The sequence below is a fragment of the Numenius arquata genome, chromosome 24, assembly GCF_964106895.1.
Source record: "Numenius arquata chromosome 24, bNumArq3.hap1.1, whole genome shotgun sequence".
Taxonomy (NCBI): domain Eukaryota; kingdom Metazoa; phylum Chordata; class Aves; order Charadriiformes; family Scolopacidae; genus Numenius; species Numenius arquata.
This window is the reverse complement of record NC_133599.1, coordinates 1,679,257-1,701,791: the sequence shown is the minus strand read 5'-3', so window position 1 is coordinate 1,701,791 and position 22,535 is coordinate 1,679,257. Positions and strand designations below refer to the sequence as shown.

The following is a 22,535-nucleotide window of genomic DNA, read 5'->3' as shown; positions in this document are numbered from 1 at the left end:
ATTGCTAGGCTCCTCCACTTCTCTTTTAATCCCTCTCAAAACTGTCAGCATCAGACGTGGGGAGGGAAGGGGGAGGATGGGGGGGGATCTTCACCCAAAAAGCAAAAGAGCAGAAGCTGGTGAAAGGCGGTACCTCAGCCAAGCACTGCAGAGGTGTCTCGGAGGCACAAAGAGGAGATTAAGGCTGAAAGGCTACAGCGTTGAGCCAGGCAAGGAGTCTGCTGGAAAGGAGGGGAAGAGCACATGGGAAATATTTTGGATGCCTGACAAGGAGAGGCAGAGACCATCTGGGTGAGGGGAGGAAGGGCAGGGTGCCAAGGGGAGCCACGGGAAGGATCAGCCCAGCCAGGGGAAGGCAGGTCTTCCCAGCTGCCTGCGTGGGACCCGCTCCCACCCTCCTCTTCCTCTCCTAAAGAAAATGAAGCCACAGGTTGAAGCTCAGACAAAGAGACAGGCATGGTGGTTCAGTTTGGAGGACCCAGCTGGTTCCCCAGCTTCCACCCATGAGAGGTCTCTGCAGGTTTGCTTCCTTTGACTTGTTTTTGAGAACCCAGGAAGATCCAGGGCCAGTTAAAGCCCAGTATTGTGGGCATCCGTGGAAAGTCCCACTCAGTGGCCAACGTGACTTGTGAGCAGTCCCGTAGCTCGCTCTCTGCTCTGCCCATCAAGGCAGCGCTGGGGTCAGGGCTGGGTCCTGCTGCTTGAGAGCTGAGACCTCAGCTCCTTGGGCAGTCCATAAAACTGCCACCTCATCTGCCTCCCAGCCTGCTCTGAAGGCACCTTCCAGGATGTAGCCACTATTAAAGGAGGGTAAGATGAGAAAAGTGTCATTATTCTGACATGATTGTATTCTTCCCTTACTCTTTCACCCTGGAGGCACAGCACAGAGAGCATCCGTTCTCCGCTGATCCACCACGACCTCCAGCAACTCACCTGGCCCCCTGCAAGCTCAGCCCCCTTGTCCCTCGCAGGGGGACAGCAGGGTTTTACCTCTTCTGAAGCAATTTGGGACGTGCTGACAGGAAAAACTGCCCAAGCCTGGAGTGTGGTTAACTGGTACTGTTTGATGACAGGGTCCAGCTGGTCTTTCACTCACCTACTCAAGGCCATCAGAGATAGTGGTGACAGCAGGTTTTGGGATACGGATGCCTGCCCTCGTTGGGAACGGGACCAGGACCCGGTGACTCATTTTTCACAGGGCACTGAGCAGCCATTAGACGTTAACGACTCTTGGCAACTCCTGACCTGGGTCAGATTCAAACCAATGACCCAAAAGGGAGAGGTTTTGCTTTCCCCACCAGCAGCCCCTGGGAGCCATCCTCCCCTGCACTGCCTCCGAAAAAAAGGAGCTTAGAAAGGAAAGCCAGAGAGGTCCTCGGCTCTGGCACAGGGTAACCCTATCAACATGCACTGCAGATAGAGGCGGCTTTTTCCCCGGGAGGAATCAAAGCCTCATTGATACGTGAATTATGAATGAAACCTTAAGCTTTTAAACTTTTAACCTGTGCATTTCTAAGAAAGTCTTAATTTAGCCAGAGACACGGCAGGAAAAGAACAATGGTTCAGTGGAAGGTACTGGATTTTCTGGGCTTTTAAAATACACCCTTCTTTAAGATGAATATTTCATTTACTGAGCCATTCCCAGCAGAAAAAGGAAATCCCGATCCAGACTGACCAAAGACGTGGACTGAAATCTGTGTTACAACAAGACTGGTGGATGAGACTGACTGACAGTGACATTGTACCCCCTCCAATTCCAGCTCCGGTCACTTCCTCGGCAGCGCCCGGGGCTTCTGCTTCTCTCTCCTCCTCTCACCCAAGTTTCCCATTTCAAGGCACGCTGTGAAAGGCTTTGGTGATGAACAAACCACCAAACACCCTCCACTGCCCCATGCCAGGGTAGGTGCAGAGTCCCGGAGCCCAACTGCCACCCTCCACGCTCCAAAACACACCTTCAAGCACATTTTAGGCTGAGCCTTGGACCGTCCCACTCAATGAAGCGGCTGAGAAGAGCCCAGGGATGGGCTTTATCCAGCTCCTGTTTGTGAATTTATCCCCAGCCAGAGGCATTGAAAGCCGGGAGCAGAAGAAAGCTCTGGGGAAGGCAGCAAAGCAATAACAGTGATTCAGGGCGACAGAGGTCAGGCCACCTCACACCAAAGAAAATCAGGGTGGGTCACTTCGGGGGAAGTAACACTCATTAGAAGAATAAACTATATAATGAAGAGGGGGAGAATGTGCTTTGCTCGGGTCTGGTGAGGCACTGTTAGACTTTATACCATCGATTCAAATCCTTTCCAGCTTCCACTCCACTGGAATTCACCCAAAAAATCGCCTTGCTGACCAGCGCTGAATGAGATTTTGTTTATTTTCTAGACAACTGCGGTCACATTGCTTCCAGCAGCAGCAGAGCTGGCACAGACCCGGGGTGTGAGCAAAGCCAGGAACAAAATGAGCCAGAGACTCCAGTCTTCTGCTGCCCTACAACCCAGCCATCTCCGGGACAAGGGTGCAGTGATTTCCCTGGGCAAAAATGCTGAGCAAAACCTGACCCCAGCCCAGAAAGGGTAGGGAGGAGAGAGGTGGCAAGAGAGGGGGAAAACAGAGAAACCAGCTGTATCGCGTCCCCTCATCAGTCCACACCGGCTGACAATGTTATCTGGACACAGATAAATAGGTGCGTTTGTACTTGAAGCCCTTCACACTTGAGAGCTTCACTCGCCCACAGCTTCCCCTAAATTTCAGGAGATCTTCAAAAAAAAAAAATCAGATTCTTTCTTGTTGCCCGATACCTGCCCAATATCCGACTATTTCAGCACCCCAAGTGAAAAGCAGCTTTCAAAACATAGACCCAATTCCGATATTCTGCATTTAGAGCTCACAAGCCGGGTGGCTCTGTGGATCAGGACTTTTAACAAATGAACAAATTCTGCTGATGTGTTCCAAGAAGTTACAATCCCCGGCTCCGAGCCCAGAGACATTAACGGAAGGGACATATATCTGTTTCAGCAGCCCCGGGAGAAAGCCCGTTAACATCAATTTAAATGTGGAGGTTTGAAGCCGAGCAGACGACGGGGTGACACCCTCTTAAATCACCACACGAGGGTCCTCCAGAGCGTGGAGGTCCAAGTCCTGGGGGATGGACCTATTATAGATGAGGATGGAGCAGCACCAAGCACAAAACCACAGCTAAAGCAGGACTGAGAGGAGACGCAGTGGCCGAGCCTTGGGTCCATCCCCGGGACACGCGCCCAAGGCGCGTGTCCCGGGGATGGACCCAAGGCTTGGCCACCGCGTCTCCTCCTGGGTGGCAGGAGATGTTGGTGCTCAGGGAGAAGAGCCAGGCAGAATCGGGGCAGGAAAGGTAAAGGGGAGGCAACGCGCGCCTGCAGGGATGAGATTTCGCCACATCACGAGCCAGCAAAGTTCCTCGTTTCCAAGAGGAGGAAAAAGGGAAAAAAAAAAATTAAAAAAAAAAAAAAAAATCAATCAGCCACAAATTATAAATAAAAGAGATGAAAGTTAAAGAGTGAAACTAAACAGAGCCCCAGGTGGCCCTCTGCCTGGGGCACTCCTGCTAATTTTTGTTTCTCTGTTCTTCCCTGAGCCGTTTGGTTCGATGACTGTAGGGTTTTAGAGCATTTACTTTGCTGCAACTGCCTAAAAATGTTACACACTGGGATGGTCCAACCTGGGGGAAAGGGGAAGGCAAGGAAGAGCCCTCGGCACTCATCCCCACAGCGACAAAGTCAGCGGGTCCGGGTCCTTGAGCTGGTCTGGGGTGGCCAAAGGGTCGGTTCCTGACCACGGGCAAGTCATGTCTGCAGAGGGCAGGGATGGCGGGTCCGTGTCACTGTGGATGGGCACAAACTCCTGGTCCCTTCCAGCACTGAGAGCCCCTCTCCTGGGCTGCCCTTGCACCCTCTCCAGGCATGGAGCAATGCTCCCCTGCAGCCGCCCTCTCCCATCGCATCCCTCCCGCAGCCCCCCTCTTCCATCGCATCCCTCCGCTTCCCGCTGAAAACACCGCGGCTCCGCTCGGCACCGGGCAGAGCCATTCCGCAGCCACCACATTTATTCCACAGAGAGAGGAAAAGGCAGAAGCCTCACAGAAGCATCCTATACAGCAGAATGTATTTAAATACCTAATGAAGGAATAAATCTGGGCGAGGGAGACATTTACTGCATACTTATTCACACAGAGCCTTTGTGCAGGAGGGGGCGGCGGGGGGGCGCGGGGCTGCGCACTGCACCTGCGCTCCCGGCCGACAGCCGCTTCGCCGGGGTAATGAATATGGCAGAATCCTATTAAATGAGACTCTACCTGTCAGGGAGGATATTGAGCGCTCCCAGCCTCCACATCCATTCCGGAGAACTCGTCTCCGCTACGACAAGATGCAGCACCTTATCGACAGGGGCCTTCCCAGGGGTCTCGGAGAGCAAATAACGTGCTGGGGAGGGGGGGACACGGAGACGGATTGGGCCACTTTACAGCATCACTTTGCCTCTGCACAAGGCAGCAGGGTTTTTCTGCTTTCTTTTTTTTTTTTAATCCCCCCCAGCAATATGTCAGAGGGCAGAAGTCATGAACAGGCAGCTCATCCCGTAGCGCAGGCAGGGCTGAAGGCCAAGGGCTGTGCTGGAGCCCCAGACCAAAGGGTGTGGGTGAAGGTCCCAGGAGGACAATTAAGTCCTCCTTGTGCACTGGAAACGTGCTTCCTTCAGCCAGGGCAGAGCTGGCTCCTCTGCCATTTTACTGCAGGGGAAAAAAAAAAAATCACATTTTGCTTTTTCTAAAGCATCTAAAGGGGTGAGAACAACCCGCTGCTGCAGCAGAGCCGGGAAGGAGCAGCACAAAGCTGCACAGAAGCAAGCCCAGATGGCATGACCCTACCAAGCACATCACGTTTGTCTGGGTTGGGATGCAGAAATGCCATAGCCCATTGTCCCCAGCACCTGAGGTGACACAGAGCAGGACCTGCCACCAACCTGCACCTTGAAAACCAAACACCAGGAGCATCACACACACACTCTTGTGCTATCGGAGCCATTGCCCTGCACCAACAGCAACCTGTGATGGTTTTGCCATTTCCATGGAGGGCAGGGTGATAAGAGTAAGCACAGGGTGGTGACGAAATACCTCAGCCATTCGCTTTCATTTTGCATTTCAGGAAATTAAATTCACCGGCAAGTATTGGAGATGGACACCATGTGATGGAGCAGCGGCACCGGCTCCCGTCCCAGCAGCCCCCTGCTCACACCCTGCGCCCCACAGCATCCTTACACCCCCCCATCATCACCCAGCTTTCAGTTTTACCTCCCCCACCTCCCCAAATCCAGCCAAACTCATCTCGCCCTTTGCTCACCCTCCTCTCCCACATGATACAAAAGGTCGGGTTTGAAATTCAGGGGTCAGAAGGAAGAAATGCAGCGGGGTCAGGAGTGAGAGAAGGGGAGAGGGGAGGAATTTCACCTCTCCGGCCATTTGCTTCCATGAATCAGCAGCCACTGAGCTCCTGCCAGGCACAGGGGGGTGCTGGGCTCCCCCAGGGGTCATGGGGCAGAGGGGGGGGGCTCCCATCCCGCAGCCCCGGGCAGAGCAGCACATCAGCCCCTACTCTCCCGCCGGCTTTGCTCCTTTTCTGTGTGATCCCAAGCTTATCAAGATGCCAGCAAAAACACACCCAAATGCCAACCCCCCAGAGCAAAGCCACAGCAGAAACAGAGCAAGAGGAAACGAAAGATGTGCTTTAACACATCTGGAGTTTACATTTTCCATCTGCGGAGCTGAGGGGGGCGCCTGGAGACACAAAGGTCCTTCAGGTCCCTCTCCAGGTGCCTGCTAAGGGGAGGGAGTCTGGCTCACTCTGCCTCTTTCCAGGGTCTGGGGTGAGTAACTATATCATCCCACATTGCTTATGTCATCACTTATGCCCAAAAAAAACCAAAAGCTGATGTTTACTTTAATCTACATTATCACATTTACTCACTATCTGCCAGACATCCCCACTAGCTCTTCTTTCCAAAGCTGCTTCTCCTGCAGCCAGAGCCGGTCACTTTGGGGAACCCTGAGAGGATCCCTCCCTGCCCAGGGGTTTTACACCGGCCTTTTTCTGCCAAAAAGGTACAAACAATTCCTGTGCCCGGGAGAAAATGAATGCACTGAGCATCCCAACCAACTTACAAGATGGCTTAAAGAGAGCGGAGAGCAAGGGATGAACCCGGAGCTGTAACATCCCTCACTTGAGGATGAGCCATCCCCAACGCGTGTCCCTGTGCCGGCGCGGGTGCAGTTGCACCAGGAGAGAGGGCAGCCCCATTTCTGGGGAAGGTAGAGATCTCCGGCTGAGGAAGCGCAGCTGCAATGGGGGAATGTGCTGCGAGAGCAAAAAAAAAAAAAAAAATAAGAAAAAATGCTGTTTTCATGTAAATGTCCCTAATAATAAAAGAGTGAATGAAGAAAGCAACACATACAAACAACAAATAGTACGGTTGTGCTAGAGAAGCAGAAACGAATCTAAAAAGGGAGCTTTATCAACATTTTCCAGAAGGCATGGGCTGTTCTTTAACGCTCCTCGAGGAATAACACGTTGGTCCTGCTGAACCCGGGCTGCCCGGTGCCTCTGATCACAGGGCTCTTACCAGTCGCAGTCTCGGTGCAGCACACTTGAAAAACATTAAGCTCGTTTGTTTTCTCAAGCAAATATTGAGCCACTGTTCCCGCGCCCCCTAACTGGCATTTTGTGCTCTTTTCCCTGTATCTGCACACAGTTCCTGCTGCATTTCCATGGCAATCCGGGCCCTGAAGCTGCTGGTATCAGCCCAGCCCCAGTCAAACCCCACCAGTGGCAGCAGGGTTCCCCCCGTACGCTGAGGATTCGGTTGCTCTCTCAGCTACCGACATCGAACACTCTGCTTTTGTTAGTTGTGCAGACACCTTCCCCTCTGACCATGCTGTAATCATTTAAACCCCCCAGCTTTTCTAAAGGTCAGTGCTTCCCTTTTGCAGGGAGGGGTAAATCCAGTCCAAACTGCTGGAAATAAGTCCAAAGTTAAGTTTTTGGCGTTTATAGCTGGTAAGTCCCCAGTCGTGCTCCTAAACAGCTTCCTGGGGGGAGAAAAGGAGCTCAGGACCCCCAGCCCCTTCCTCATACAACAGCATCCCATGCACCGAGTGTAACGAGTAGCAGTGAAATGGGAGATGACGCCTGTTGTCCCTTGATGAAATGTCCTACTGCTTCAATGGGAAAAGTGCTGGAAAAGCGGGGTCAGCTCTCACAGCAGCTGGGCTGAATTCCACCGAGGGAATTTCCACTTTAGCTTTTAATTAATAAGTGCGAGCTGCAGGACACATCTCCAGCAGAAAACAAAAGCACTGCAAGAAACAGCTCCTCGGAGGAACAGCATCACCAGCGAAACACCGGTGTGGCAAAAGGGCGGCAGAGCCAGTGCCTGGCCATCAGCCCATGCCTACACCCTGGCACGGCAGCGCACCAAAAAGCGGGCAGACTGGTGAAAATCAAGGGCGAATACTAGCTGTGCCCTATGCAACGGGCACACTGTGTTTCGTTCTGAAATACAGGACATTCAAACATCTCTATCAGTTGATTACTGAGAGTGAAGCTCAGTATTTATCATTTTTTCTTTGCACTTTGGATTACAAAGCGATTTTCAGACAAACTCCCTGGAAAGTGAGAAAGTGACGTTGCCCACTTTGCTGGCAGGAAAGCCACAAGCAGAAAGTCTGCTCGTCTGAAAGACTTCTCAGTCTCTCTTCCAACATACCTGTCTCTCAACCTGTACCTTCCGGATTTCTCCAATTATTTATTTCTCAATAACAAGAAGCGTGGCCAGCAGGACACGGGAGGTGATTCTGCCCCTCTGCTCTCGTGAGACCTGGAGTACTGGTCCAGCTCTGGAGTCCTCAACACAGGAAGGACATGGACCTGTTGGAACAGGTCAAGCGGAGGGCCACAAAAACAATCCGAGGGCTGGAACACCTCTCCTATGAGGTCAGGCTGAGAGAGCTGGGGTTGTTCAGCCTGGAGAAGAGAAGGCTCCAGGGAGACCTTATAACGGCCTTCCAGTACCTGAAGGGGCTACAGGAGAGATGGGGAGGGACTCTTCATCAGGGAGGGGAGCCATAGGACAAGGGGTAATGGTTTTAAACTGAAAGAGGGGAGATGGAGATGAGATCTGGGGAAAAAATTCTTTGCTGTGAGGGTGGTAGGACCCTGGAACAGGTTGCCCAGAGAAGCTGTGGCTGCTCCATCCCTGGAGGGGTTCAAGGCCAGGTTGGACGGGGCTTGGAGCAACCTGATCTAGTGGGAGGTGTCCCTGCCCAGGGCAGGGGGGTTGGAACTCGATGATCTTTAAGGTCCCTTCCAACTCTAACCATTCTATGATTCTAACAAGACCAAGTTCCCAACGTGAAAGGCTCTGCACAAAAAAAAAGTATAAAAGAAAACCAGACGGTGTCAGCCTGCTGTCCTTTGGCTTCGAAGCTCTGCAGAACGATTTAGCCCAAATATACTCAAGAGCTGCAATTGGTCTGAGAGTCAACAGAGAGGAGAAGGTGGGAGGAGGGGACTCTGGTTTTATTCCAACTCTGGCATTCACTAATTTAAGCATACATGTCCAGGATCACCCCTTCACTTCTGCGTCCTCACCTGCCTTTGCGGTACAAAGTCTCTCGGAGTGGGAATCTTTAAGAGCGTCAGGCAAAAAAAGCATCAAAGAATCTCGGAACTGAAAGCAGGCGAAAGGATGCTCTGTTTTCCCGCTAATAAGCCACTGGCTGCAGGATGACTAGCAAAAGCAAACATCGCATTAGTCAGCCAAATGTTAACTCAGAGCTGCGAGGTTGCAGGCTGCGAACACTCCCAGCCGCTCGGGAAGGTAAGTGCTCCCAGCTGGAGGCACAGTGATGTTTGTTTGAAAGACCTCGTTTTACCCCAGCCTCCCTCCCTCACCCTTTTTTCTTTACTTTGAGCAGCTCAAGGGACTGACTCGAGTTCTTTCCCACTGACTGGGATCTCAGGATTGGCATCCTCTCCAAGCAGCAAATGCAAATCACTCTCCAAGTTAGTGGCAGTGACCAACTTAACAGGCCCCACTGCTTTTAATGAGCTGACGATGGGGAGGAAGAGGCCGAAGCAAGAGGAACAATTACCACCTACAGTCACTGTGCTGCCTGGCGTGTGCCTTCACAGGATGCTCAGGCTGGTTTGCGTAAGGCCTGCAGGCAGGTTTAGGAGATTAAAGCCCAGCACACAATAAATAATTTAGCAGCTTACCACAAAAAAAAAAAAAACAAAAAAACCCCAACAAAAAACCAAACCCGCGCTGTATAATAGCTAGGGTGTATGATGTGTACATTCATCTTAAGTGCACATCACTTTCATCTACATGTATCTGTTTGATGCAGAGACGTGTAACCGAGCGAGAAGGAACAACCGGGAGAGGTGGCAGGGTCCCCGGCTGAGGAGCAGGCAGGGGACGACGGGACAGAGGCTGCCAAAAACACTTAGTAATTACTCCTGCCCGAGCTGCTGCCGGCGCTCTCCTGTTCGCATGCGTCGTGGAGGGACCCTCAACCCTCGCTCAGCCAATTAGTCCCTCACCCTCCTCCCCTGGCCCCAGTATGGACTGGCAGCGCTGGTGGGAGCTGCCCTCAGAGCTCAACCCTGGCCGGGAACGTGATGCAAAGCCCCGTGCAAACCCCGCGATGGCTTTTGGTCACCACGGGGCAGCTTTGTCCCCACCAGCCATCGTCCCCTCGTGGTGGGATTGCCCGGCTGGCAGCAGGCCCTGGAGCACAGGGCTGGGAAAAGGTTCATCATTTTATAGACAGGGAGTGGATTCATGGGGAGACCTGCCCGTGACGGGGAACTGCCCGACGGATGGGGTCACTGCCACCTCCCCTCGGTCCCAGACCACCGATCCCTCCAGCATCCTCAGTGCTCACTGCCCCAGGTGGGACACGGCTGTGTATAGGGGCATAAATCACAACGGGCACATTCAAATTACAGAGCAGAGAATTTAAGCTTGAGTAACATATTCAATGTCAGCGCCATAAAACGAGTGGCCAACATGAGAAGAATAACCCGAGCCTCCTGCACCTCCCGGTACCACCACGTCTCTCCCCCCCAGCCGCGAGATGTGGCTCCCTCTCTGCTCGATTAGCATCATCCCAGACTTCTTTGAGACACACTTAACGAGTGACCGTCATCTTCCACCCTACGGTTAAGGTGACAGTGGGGAAAAAACTCCCACAACCAGAACTTAAATGCATGGAAAGGCTGGAGGTGCCTCGGACAGTGTGTGTGCAGGGGGGTGGCTGGGACAAGAGCCAGGAGCTGCTGCCACTGCTGGTAATACCCGGTCACATTCAGACTTAGCGTTTTGTTGTTATTTTTGTCCAAGTCACAGCCAGGAGAGCCTGCGGCCCCACCACAGACCCTGGGGAAGGTCCCCGGTGCAGAATTCCCCTGGGTGCCGCGCTCCCCATCCCCTGGGAGCTCCCGGCCACGGGCAGGGGTTTCTCTCCCTCCTCCATCGCTCGGGCTGGGCTCCTGCAAAGAGCTCCCCGAAGGCCTGAGAAACGTAGGCATCTGCCCGTCCATGCATCTCGGCAGAAATGAAAAGAGGGTAATAAAAAGGCAGGGAGAGGTGGGGAGACCATGCATCATAACAGGCGTAATGGACTAATGCTAATATACAGACTGGCCGCATCCAATCCACGCCTGCCTGGCACATCCATAAATATCGGGCAGACGTTCAAGTGATGGATTTGCCTCCGCAAACCGTGCAGTATTTTACGGCCCTGCTAACGCTGCTGTCGTCCTGGCCGGCAGCAAAAAGCAACCGTAACAACAATGGGTAGTAAACTTGATTGTGGGATTGAGGAAATATTAAAAGCGGCATCAGTCAGAGGCGCGAGGGAAAGCCTAATGGCAAGTCCCATCACAAGCCATGGCCGTGCTGCTTTTGCATGGCATTTCCCTCCCCCGTTTTCCCCAAATCCCATCCTTTTTGCAGCAGCAGCGGCGCAGGGGCCGTGCCAGCCCCCGGGACTCTTCCCGCGGATTCCCCTGTCTCTCCCAGCACCTTTGCGTTTGCCACATTTGGTTTTTTGCCTCAAGAAGGCATTTATAAAAGCAACATAGCGTGGTCTTCTCACAGTATTTCCTGCCACCCAGGGACTTAAGACCTTACAAATGGACCAAAACTCATGTTATTTTGACCTCTGAGGATTTTAAAAGCCTGAAGAAAAAAATATATATAGTAAAGAAAGCATGAACTTCTTGATTCATAAATAGAAAGGCAGGAGTCTGGCACTGCCCTCCCCCCAGACCCCACCAGCATCCCAAACACAGCAAGTTCTTCAGGTTCACACTCAGAGGAAAGCAGGGGACAAACAGAAAAAACTAACATGAGTTCACAAAACAGTTTGGTATTTCCTGGTATTTTTCACCAAGATTACTTCAAGAAGAAATGCATTATTGAACCAGATGAAAGCGTAGCTCTGCTTCTAGGATGGAACGGAGGAGGAATAACTTCTGCCTCGCTTCATGCTCATAAAGGAGATAAAACCTCTTCTTATAAAAGGTGTGGGGATTAATTATCTTCTAAATACATTGAAGGAAAAAAAAAAAATAAAAAATCTTATGTGCACAAGGGGGAAAACAGCCTTTTTGGCAACTATTTCCCAGCAGTCACTTTGGTAACTAGTCCCAAAGCACATGGACTGATGCACCTCAAATCTCCCTTAACCCTCACGTGTGCCCTCTCAGCTTTAATCCTGCCTGTAGAAAAACCCAGGAGCGCTGGGAAAGGGGAGACACAAGACATTTTTCTGGTTTCAGGCTGTGTGCACCTGAGGGAGGCACCGAGGGAGACGTGGTCCCTGGGGGTGCCAGTATGCAGATGCCGCAGGGGAAGCCCAGCAGCGCGGGAGCCACAGCATCCTCCTCCCGCCCCTTTCCCGGGAGCAGGAATCCTCCCACGGGCATCGCCAGCAGAACCCGGCCCTCCCTTGCGATGGCTAAGACCGTCGGTAAGAGCATTTGATGGGGAGCACCAGGTCCAAACCCCAGAGATGAATCTCCCCAAGAGAAACCCCTTTCGGCACATGGAGCCCCTTGCCTTTGGGGTGCTGGTCGCTGCTGGTGAGATCTCCAAGACAGGCTGTTTCTCAAGCAGAAGGCTGTGCAGCCACTCGCAGCCTTTACTCGCTCCACTTCGGTTGGAAACGAATAAAACATAATTGTTACACTCCATAATTTCAAGCTGATTTTTCAAGGTGCCTGAACCCGAGCGAGAACCAGAGTCATCGCCATCTCATGAGCCAAGAAACAGATTAAAGCAGACTCCGAGCCCACCTGGCTCGGTTTCACATACAGAGCATTTCCTGAACACCTGCCCCTCAGCTCTCCAGCAGCTAGAAAAATACATCCCAAATTCTATTTTATTTTTTTTTTTCCCTCTTATTTCCCTTCCTCTGCCAGGCAACAGATAACAGAACTGGAGAAGTAATGAAGTAACGTTGGGAGAAGAGGCGGCCAATTTCATGCCATTAAGAGATGGTGGGGACATTCCTGAACTGCTCAAAACCAGAGTCTAGAGGGACTTGGCAGCTCTGCCCCTTCTCCAGCCCTGAAACATGCACATTAGTGCTCTCCTTTGGCTTCCATCACCTTTCATATTCCCTTGCACAAATTCCAATTAATAAGTGAGACTCCAACTTCTGGCTGCTAACAATAAGAAGGAAGTATTGGGCATTTTGAAGAGACATTTCTGGGGTCACAGTTTGACAGCACCCTCTGTGCACAGATGGAAGCAAAAGGGAATTACTGACTGAGGCTGGAAAGTCCTTGTTTCGGGAGAAAAAGAATCTCAGCTTCTCCGACCGCACCAGAGCAAAACACCAGCAACACAGCACCAAACAAACACCCCCTTATTTCACGTCCTAGGGCAAAAAACAGAGACTTGTTTCTCAGACCTTTCAATTAAACAAGTTCTCCTGTCAAGCAAGAATCATTCATCGTCTTACACCTCTGCTTGAACCCAGGGGGCTGCGCTGGGAGGAGGATGGATCGATCTCCGAGTCAGCAAAGCACCTGACCCTACAACCTCCAGCCAACACCAGGAATCTCCTCTGCAAAGTGTCTGCAAATGGATGGTTTTCATCCGTTCACCAACAGCCTGACGTCCTCTTGGCTTCTCCACACACTGACACAACCGACTTTTTCCTGAAGTGCTACGGAATGTGTGTGGGGGGTGATAATTAAGGATAAATTAAAAGGATGAGATAACCATCCAGAGAATGAAGTCAGATAAGGACAGGTTCGGACGTATATTTCATTGTGAAAGACCGATTTTATTCCCACTAATGGAACAAATTAAATCAGCCAAGCTGAATAAAACTATCGCATACCGAGACACAGCAGCACACTTAAAGTTCACCTTTCCCCCGACTGCGCAATCCAATCAGTTATCACTGTCCCTTCCGAAACTGGAGGTTCGCCCCCGTTGAGAGCAAGGCCAGACATTACACACCGGGCATCCATTCGACAGGTAAACAGGAAAGCGTTTCCAGTCACGGAAACTACTCACAGCACTACGTGTTCTTCTGTAGCGCTTCTCCTCCAGACCGACCCCAAGCAGCTCTTCAAGGCCAGGCTGGATGGGGCTTTGAGCAACCTGGTCTGGTGGGAGGTGTCCCTGGATGGTCTTTAAGATGTCCAACCCAAACCACCCCATGATTCTGTGATTCACAGGTGACATTGTGTGCCAGAATCGATCCAAGCTGCAACCGGGACAGGGTGTTACGGGAGCTCAGAGCAACGTCTGACGCCCATTTATCCGGGGGGATCAGGTATGAACTGAGACGCACACGCCGTGCTTCACCTCGGGGCATCTGAAATCACCAAACCTGGATTTTTTGCCGCAGCACCGAAGTTTACACTGGAGACAGACGATGCATTTGCAGTTTCCTTTGCAGAAGCAACCCCTGGAGGCAGAGCCCAGCCGTCAGACCTGGCCTGGAAAGCTCTAATACCCCAGCAGGAGAAGCGTGGCCTCCCAGCACCTTCGAGCGCACAGATCAAAGCCTTATCATCGCTGGAGCGACTCAGTGCTGGGTGGAAACCAGGTATAACGTCACCCTTACTGCTTTTCCCTGTGTGCCACCCTGGAGCGTACCCAGCTCACGGGAAGGTGGGCGAGGGATGGCGAGGCGGCACAGCCGGCAAACACAGCACGACGGTAAAGTAATACATAGATGGTGCACTGTCAGACACAGAAGAGACATTTATTTATTCTTGATCACAAACAATGTCCTCCATTGACAAGCTGAATGAAGGGCACTTCGCTGATTTATTAGATCTAATAAGAAACACACCTCTCGGGATGAAACACAAGATTGATTTGCAGTGGTGAGCCACGCTGCTCTCCCAGCCTCCGCGCTCAGCTGAGGAGATGAAACAGGGAGAGTCGAAACAGCACCGGGTGGGAGAAATAAAGGGAAAGATTGGCACAAGGAAGGGGAGCTGAAGTGGAAACAAGGCTTGCAATAGCAGCCCTTCAAACTGCGGGTTGCTCTTTCCTTCCTGCAGCCCTTCTCTCCCACTAAGTCTACGTGTCTTAAGAGAAGAGCAGCAAACTACTAGGAAGTTTAAGGGCAGCTCCAGTGCAGTTCTTGGGAAACCTCCGTGTCAGACCCTTCCTGTGCCATTTGCCTTTCAGAGGAGCCCCTCTAAATATAGCAAGTATAATTTTCACATCAGTCTCAGCATCTAACAGGCAAACCACATTAGCTGAGTTCCGTGGATGCCGTTTTCCATCAGGAAAAAGACAACTAGCACAGCAGTGCTTAGCTTGAGGCCCTATTAATAGCAGTCCTAATTATATGGCTGCAAATTTAATTCCTAGCAATGATTAGTGTCAAAATCAAAGGCATCACACATCAATATTGATGGAATTGTATGAAGCCCATAAACAGAACAAGCAAGCCGACACATCTCCCCCCAGCAGTTAGTTGCTCTTAACTGTTGCATTAATGTCTCTTTTAATTTTGCTCGATTAAAATTGTTTTATTGCAGGAATCCACAATTCTGAAGGATTACGTCTCTAACATGACCCCTTTCCCCCCTTCACCCCTCCAGCCACGAAGCTGAGATGCTCTGGAAGGAGAGCTGGACCACCGAGCTGCAGGGAGAACCGCAGCCGACGGACCGGTGCTTTATCCGAAAGGTCACGGCATCATCAGCGCGTTTGCTTTTCACCCGCTCAGAGAGAACTGCCGAGGAACAGTCGTTCTCAAGAAGAGCAGGCTGCCAGGGAGCAGGCGGGGGCGAAGTCATTGCATACAGGATACATACATTGCACCCCACGTCCCCTGCCCGAGCCATGCCCCACGTGCAGAGGGATCGACGCGAGAGCCAGCGCCGCGCCAGGAAATTCCTCCTCCAGCACTGAGTTTTAATGGAGAATAGATCCATCGATTCAGCCTCCTCCCCGTTCCATAGTAAGCAGGGACAGATGATGCTCCCCCCTGTGTCACCAGCTCTGCGAGGAGCAGCCGACCCATCCGGGACAGCCACGGCGGGTACAAGCACACGCTCAGCCCCGAACTCAAACCCTGACCCCAGCGAAGGCTCTGCTTGCCCACAGGAAAGATGCCAAGTTCACTGTAAGCTGATTTATCTGATATTATTGACTTATTTGTCAGCGGCTCTGGCACCAACACCCCTCCGGCACAGCACATCTATGCCGAACTCACCACGGGGCCACGCGGGCTCCCCGGGTGACCTACCCAGGCTGCTGGCACTGGCCAGACCCCGCGGGGCTCCCAAACCAGCAAAGCGAGCGGCGAGCTCGGCCGGGGAAAGCTGCCAGCTGAGCCACGGGGCTCCCGAGCCGGCAGAAAACTTCTCCCTTGACACATCGGCCAGTGCTGGCTGCTGAAAAGAGCAAAAAAGGGACTTCAAATGTACCCAGGAGAGACAGAAGGGGAAGAACTAGCAAACACGGGGCTGTCCCCAAGAGCGCAGGTGGGGATGTGTGGGCAGGCAGGGACCTGGGGACCGTCAGCATTCGGCTCCTCCGGAGGAGAGAGGCTGAAGCAGCAGCAGCCGCCGCTCTCCCAGGGAGCCCGCACGAGGCAGTGAGGTGAAGAGCTAATGGGAAGAAGGACATCAGTGAGATAACGCAGCATTTTCAGTAATGAATTCTCACTGGGGAAGCACAGACAAATTTGAAAGATTTCAGAGCTGGCTCCTTGACTTCTTTCCTCCAGCTACACAAAAGTGTCTTCTTTGAAACCCCAGACTGAGCCACTAGCTTGTTTCCAAAGTAAATCAACGGCTGCGAGAGAGGGAATGGGTGTGATGGAGCTTTCAGACATTAATTGTGTAGGTAGATGTGCAGGGTGGTGAGCGGGAGAAGACAAGGTGTCTATCTCTAAATCTCTGGCACTTCCAGAGGTGCGTACATTTTTACCACCCTCACTTCACATATGGGGAAGAAGAGATACAGAAACAGCCCTGAGCATCCTGAGCACCCACTGACTCCGAGACACGTCTGGCCTTGGAACACACACAAAAACTGGAGACAACCTGTAACTTCCCGCGGGGTCGGGAGTGCCTGCTCCGCAGCGAGTCTCCCCAGAGCCCCACAGCTCAATGCAAAGCTGCTTCCGAGCTCCACACGACTTCTCTTAGGCCACGTAAAAGATAATCCCATGTGCCAAATGACAAAAGACTTACTAAAGTTGTGGACAGGACCACCAGATAACGAAGAACAATATTCCCCCAGCCCCACGCAGCGGGGGACGGGACCGTGACCGCTCCAGCTGATGATAAGAGGAGGCAAAGGTCTCATGGGCTGCAATACACGTGAAATCGGGGCGCTTGGCAGATGCCATGAAAGGCTGACTGCAGCGAACGCCTGGAATGAATTTCCTCGAGAGATGAACCAGTTTCCTCAGTGCCTGGTTACCACTGGACCGAACACCAGTAAAACACGAAGGATTCCTGCATCCCTCCTTCCCCATCGCCCCAGTCCTGCCCAGCTGCCCACCTTCTGGACAGAGTGGATGGGCACGAATAGAGCGACTCCGCTTCAAAAAGGCGGCTGTGCAATGTAGAATAGGCCAAGGAATTAAACCCTGCTGGAGAGTCTGCTTCTTCTGTAATCCTACATAATTCATGGGAGGCACCAGTAAATACCTCAGGCACCGGCACAAGCTGCTTCCTTTAACTGCCTCTAAATGAGGCACCTCCCCTGGCCCCCCCAAACCACTGCGAACAGCAAGCACCAGGCTGCCTGGCTGGCTCAAACCTCCATAGCGTTATGCATTCGCAATGCAATTTGCCTTTTCCATCCATTTAGCTGGAAAAATCCCGTCGCTCCCATGTGCCACTGGGGGGTGGGCAGGGAGGAGAGGGCTCTGCTCACACCCCACTCCCCCCCCCCCACCCCAGTGTCCAAAATTGCCCCACTGACACTCGATAGGCACCAGGGAGGCACCTCATTTACTACTACTCAGCACTTGTAAAGTGCTGGATGAATATTAATGAACTGATGTAATTAAAATGATGCAGACATTCAAGTGTAGTATCTGCCTGTCCTTGTATCTTCCTGGATAGATGAGGAAGAAATTCCCTGCTGCTTAAGGACACAAAAAATTAACAGCCTGCTGTTGATTACATGTGTTAACTCTTTCCCTGGTACGAAGAAGCAGGACCTGCATTTAGCGGGTTCACCTAACGCTATCGTTTATATTTTAGGTTAATTTGAAGGATCTCAGCTTTCCAGGGCAGCATCTCTGAGGCTGGTTCTGCTGGAGCTGGATGAGACTCCTGCACACGCTGATGAGCTGCCTTCCAGCTGCATCTCTAAAGACCAACACCGGGGGGTTCCCCTTCACTTACACCCCCCAAGGCCATTTCCACACTCATTTTAAATATGGAACTCCTGAGAGAGGACTAGCCAGGGCCACTCTCAAGAGAAGTACCACCGAGCCTGACCAGCCTTTGCACGCTGCTTACTGGAGAGTGGTTCAGAAGATATAGACAAGGGATAAAAAAAATAAAATATAATCACCGTTTGACTTCAAAAGCCCAAAACCCACCGCAGCCCCCCACCCCCTGCGCTGGGGGAGGAAACCAGCGGGAGCATCTCTTTGCCCTGGGCAACTAGCCCCAGCTTTGTGATGCAGAGAGGGAGGAATGTTATCTTCCAGGACTGATCAATCATCCAACTGTCAGAGGGAAGAGCAGGAGGGAAGAGGCAGAGAGAAGCAGTAGGACTCTGCCCTGAGGCTTGGTTTCCAAAAGCAGCCACGTTAACCCATTCCTGCCTCTCCATGACCAAACATCCTGCCACCATCAGCAATTTTGCCATCACCCAAAGCTCTCTAACTCGTGGTCTTCCACCCAAGTTGCAGAAGGATTGCTGGGAAACAACTCAGAACTACTGCAAGATTTCCATCAGTGTGTCAAAAAGGAGGAAAGATCCGAGAGCTTGGATACAGCTTGGTGGGGTTCACTCAAACTCAAAAATTGCAAGCCAGCTCTTCACTTCTCTCTAATCACATTGGCCCACTATTGACCTGATAATTTCTGCATCAGCCCCACAAACACACAGACAATAGTTCACTGAATGATAAAATGCGAGGAAAAAACCCCCAAACACCAGGGTAACGCTGTAACCGGAGGCGTATGCAAGAGCTGGGATGGTGCTGAGACTGCTGCTGAAGGCTTTGCTGGCTGGAAGCACGGGAAGGTGCCCTCAGCCCCTGTAAAGGGATGCTCCAGAGCTGTAACGCTGCAGAGCCATGGGAACGGTGTGACTCGTTTGGTCCCCTCCCCAGGATCAGGCTGCAGCAATTTCCGCTGCACCTTCCCCAAGGCCTGGCACTTCTCCGCTTCCAAAGAAACCGCAGCAGTACTGTACTGCTGGACTGTAGCAGTACTGCCAGTGCTGATGGATGAAATTTGCCTCAGCAACGCAAGGCTCTATCTCTGACCCAAACCCTGTGATTTTTGCCCCCGACTGGCTCCCAGTTTCACACTGGGAAATATCTGTAAGACACAGCAGCAGCGACGTGCATCAGAGACTCCCGAGAGAGATGAAAAATGGATCCTGGCTCTCTGAAGCCATGGCAATAAGCTTACCTTCTTCAGCTTGCCAGTCTTAGTCCCCACGAACACCACGCTGTAGCCGTTGTAGACGTAGGAAGCAACAGAAGTCATCCGGTCCCGGCTCGAGGTGAAGAGCGTCACCCCGTCCACCGGCGTCGAGCCCCCCAGGGGCTGGTTGATGTCGAGCCCACAGAAATTGTCATCGATGGGGACTGGCTGGAAAGACGAAAGTTTGGAGCAGCCATGAGTGAAACAGAGCATGGGGCAGCCCCACACACCTGGGCTCACATGAAGCGGAGCCAACGATGATAGGAGCAGGGTGGGAGCCACCAGCAGGCAACCCCCTGCCCAAGGACCCTGCCACCCTCTGCAATGGCTTGTTCCCTTCATTGCCCCAGGCACTGCAGCCAGGCAGGAACTCGCTCCTCCACCCATTTCACCTCTCCCCTGTGCAAGCCAGAGCTCAAGCTTCTCTTCGCCTTCCCTCTTTCATTTCATTTCACCCACGTTTATCACTTCCTACCAGCCAAACTTAATATGCCTGGCAAAAGAAGGCCCTGGGGATTCTCAAGTCAGCCCAGGAACAATCTGCATGTGAATCAAGATTAAAGAAATCAGCGGAATAAAAACACAAAAAGATGCAACTGTCATTTGTATTTATCTTGTTAGTTTGTTGATACCACCCTCCTGCTCGGGGAAGGGCGAGAGCCTTCCTCTGGCTTCCAGAGCCCCAGCAAACACCTCCAGCAAGCTGCACTCCCTTATTCATCTGCCTTAACGCTACCCCTTCCTTTCATTGTCATCACCAACCCTCTGATAACAACAGGGATTAAAGAGGAAAAGGACTAGTATGGCTGTTCTGTGCTCAGGGAAGCCGAGGCACAGAAAGATTGGTCCTATTCCATAAGCTCATGTGCCACAGGGCCAGGCATTGATCCTGGTGCTCAAGGACTACCACGGCTGGAGCATCCTTACCGCTTTCGTGCACTGGACGTCTTTCCCCAGCAGCCAGTTGAGCTCCAGGTTGCCTTCCCCCTGGTAGCAGGACTGCAGGCGGTCCTTGATCTGAGCGTTGATGGTGCGGATGGGGAAGACGCAGAGCGCGGAGTCGTCGGGTGGCTGGTGGTACTGCTTCTGTCCCTTGGAGAAAATGGCAAAGAGGACATCCTCCTGGGCCGTGATATTGAGGGACTTGGCCAGCACATCTCCTGGCTTGGAGAGGTAGGCTGCTTGCAGGAGGCGGTACTCCGTGTCCCCCTTGACGCAGCCAAAGGGCAGAGAGACATAGGAGTGGAATTTGGGGTCATCTTTGCAGAGACGGACGATGCGAGATGTGTAAAAGAGGTCGCTGGCGGAGTTGATGGAGACACCCTCTGGGGTCTCTGGCTGGACAGTCAAAAAATAGACAAAGTTGCCGCTGGCAAAGCCATAGATGTAGAAGATGTCAAAGTGCGAAACAAGGGCCAATGTATCTGAGGGGATTTTGATGAGGGATGAGACAAAGTCACTGTGGAGCTCATAATCCAACATTGCTGATGACTCTGGGTCCCGGGGAAGTTTGCGGCTGGAGAGGGTGGGGAAATAATCCTGCTTCCCGTCCACCGCCGTGCCAATGAAGAGCTTCCCATCTTCACCTTCCGAGCGCACGATCACACCGTACATCGTGCCCGTCTTGTTGACGCTGGAGAGATAGTGCTCCTTCTTGTGTGAGGGCTCTACCAAGATGAAGAGGTCGTCCAGGCGCAGCAGCTTGCAGACCCCCTGGTAGAGGCTACCACAAGCCAGCAGCCGGTTCTCAGAGTAGTCAATGATCAGCAGCTTGTTGACATTGTTGGTGAGGGTGAGGATCTCGCTGCACGGCTGGACGATGAGGGGTGGGTAGCAGGATTTATTGTCCTCCTCAGGACCAGTTTTATGAGCCACCAAAATGGTCAGGTTACCTGAAAGCTTATAAACCCTGTTGATAGCTCCAACGTAGACTGCTCCAGTGCCTTGGTGGACAGTCAGGTGGTTGAATGTCCAGTCCCGGTTCTCAGAGTGGAAAGTGCTGAACAAGGCGTTGCTGGACACATTTCGGGAGAGCGACGCCAAGAAGAGACAGAGCAAAGCCACCGACCAGCCATCGGAGTCCGGTACCCGAGGCCAGTTCTTCCTCTGATCCATCCTGGGAAAGGCAAACTTTGTGTTCCCCGTGTGTGTCCTGTGCCCCAGCAATGTCCCTCACATGGTTCTGGGGAAAGAAAAGAAACACACGGAGCAAAGGATTAGATCCAGTGTGCCCTGCAGATAAAATTCAAAGGAGGCTTTCTAATTACACAGTCCTTGAGATAAAGTGAGGACGTCTCTAAGCCAAACAAGAATTAAGGAGGTCTCCTAACTTATTGGTAAACAGTTCAGGCTTCATGTTTTGCCACTTGGTTCAGCCTCTGCGTGTTAATTTGTTATGTGGTTTAGCTGTTTATAATGTACTCTGCTCAGCCATGGGAGGGGATAATCAGCTTCAGCCCAAGACAAAGCCCGCAGCTCACACACCCAACCATCAATCTGCAGCCTTGGCTAAAAGGATGTCTCCTGCAGGGTATGTTGTTGAAAGCAACAGAGGAAATAAGAGGTGTTTTTCTACCTTTAAATCCTCTATGATTTAATTTGGAAACCCAAGGAAAAAGTCTCATGCAGGCAAGTTCATTGAGCTACACACACCAAAGCCACCAGCACCTCCCCTCCACCCAGAGCCAGAGGAACCTCTGCAGGTGCTTTTCAGGCAGAAACTTCTCACTGCCCCACAAGGTACTTCACTGCTGAAAAGCAGCTGTCACCAGGGTGGGGGCACATGGTAAGATGTGCCCCCAGCAGCACCCCATGCCAGGGAGAAACCACCACTCTGGGAGCCTTGGACAAATTTCCTGCTCTAACAAAACTTGCAGGTGGTGATTAAAGCCTGCACAAAGTGACAGCCTGGACACTGGGTCCAGAAGACCCGATGCCAACCGAATTGCCCATACGCCCTTCCCTGTAGCTCTATGGTCAACAGTCAGCAGCAGAGTCTCCTTTGACTGACGTGTTTCCACCCATACGGACAAGGTGATGGTAACCTCTGGCCAAAATCTATGTGGAAATGAGGCATAAAAGGCAGGCAGGTTGGTTCGTTGTTTGTTTTGGGTTTGTGGGCGCTCCCAAAGCACCTGGACCTCATTCAGGGATGGCTGAAGCCCCACTAATCCCCATCCCCATCTTCCCTGCTCACACAGGCAGCTGTCAGGCTGAGTTAGGAATCACCAGGCTGGAATTTCCTTAGGAAGCGGCGCTCGCCTCGCAGAGGCTCCGGCTGCACGAGGCATGTTTACATCAGAGCTTTCCATCCGCCCTTCCGGACACTGCACACAGTAG

General features: G+C 52.2%; 1 protein-coding gene across 1 annotated transcript in view; it reads right to left on the bottom strand.

Moving 5' to 3' along the window:
• PLXNA2 (plexin A2) overlaps positions 1–21,311 on the bottom strand; it is a 147,999-nt gene extending 126,688 nt beyond the window's left edge. Inside the window, exons 1-2 of the mRNA XM_074163345.1 lie at positions 20,124–21,311; positions 19,182–19,364 (exon numbers count right to left, since the gene is read on the bottom strand). Of these exons, the coding sequence (XP_074019446.1) occupies positions 19,182–19,364; positions 20,124–21,311 (1,371 nt within the window). The remainder of the gene's footprint in view (positions 1–19,181; positions 19,365–20,123) is intronic.
• Positions 21,312–22,535: the final 1,224 nt, after the last annotated feature.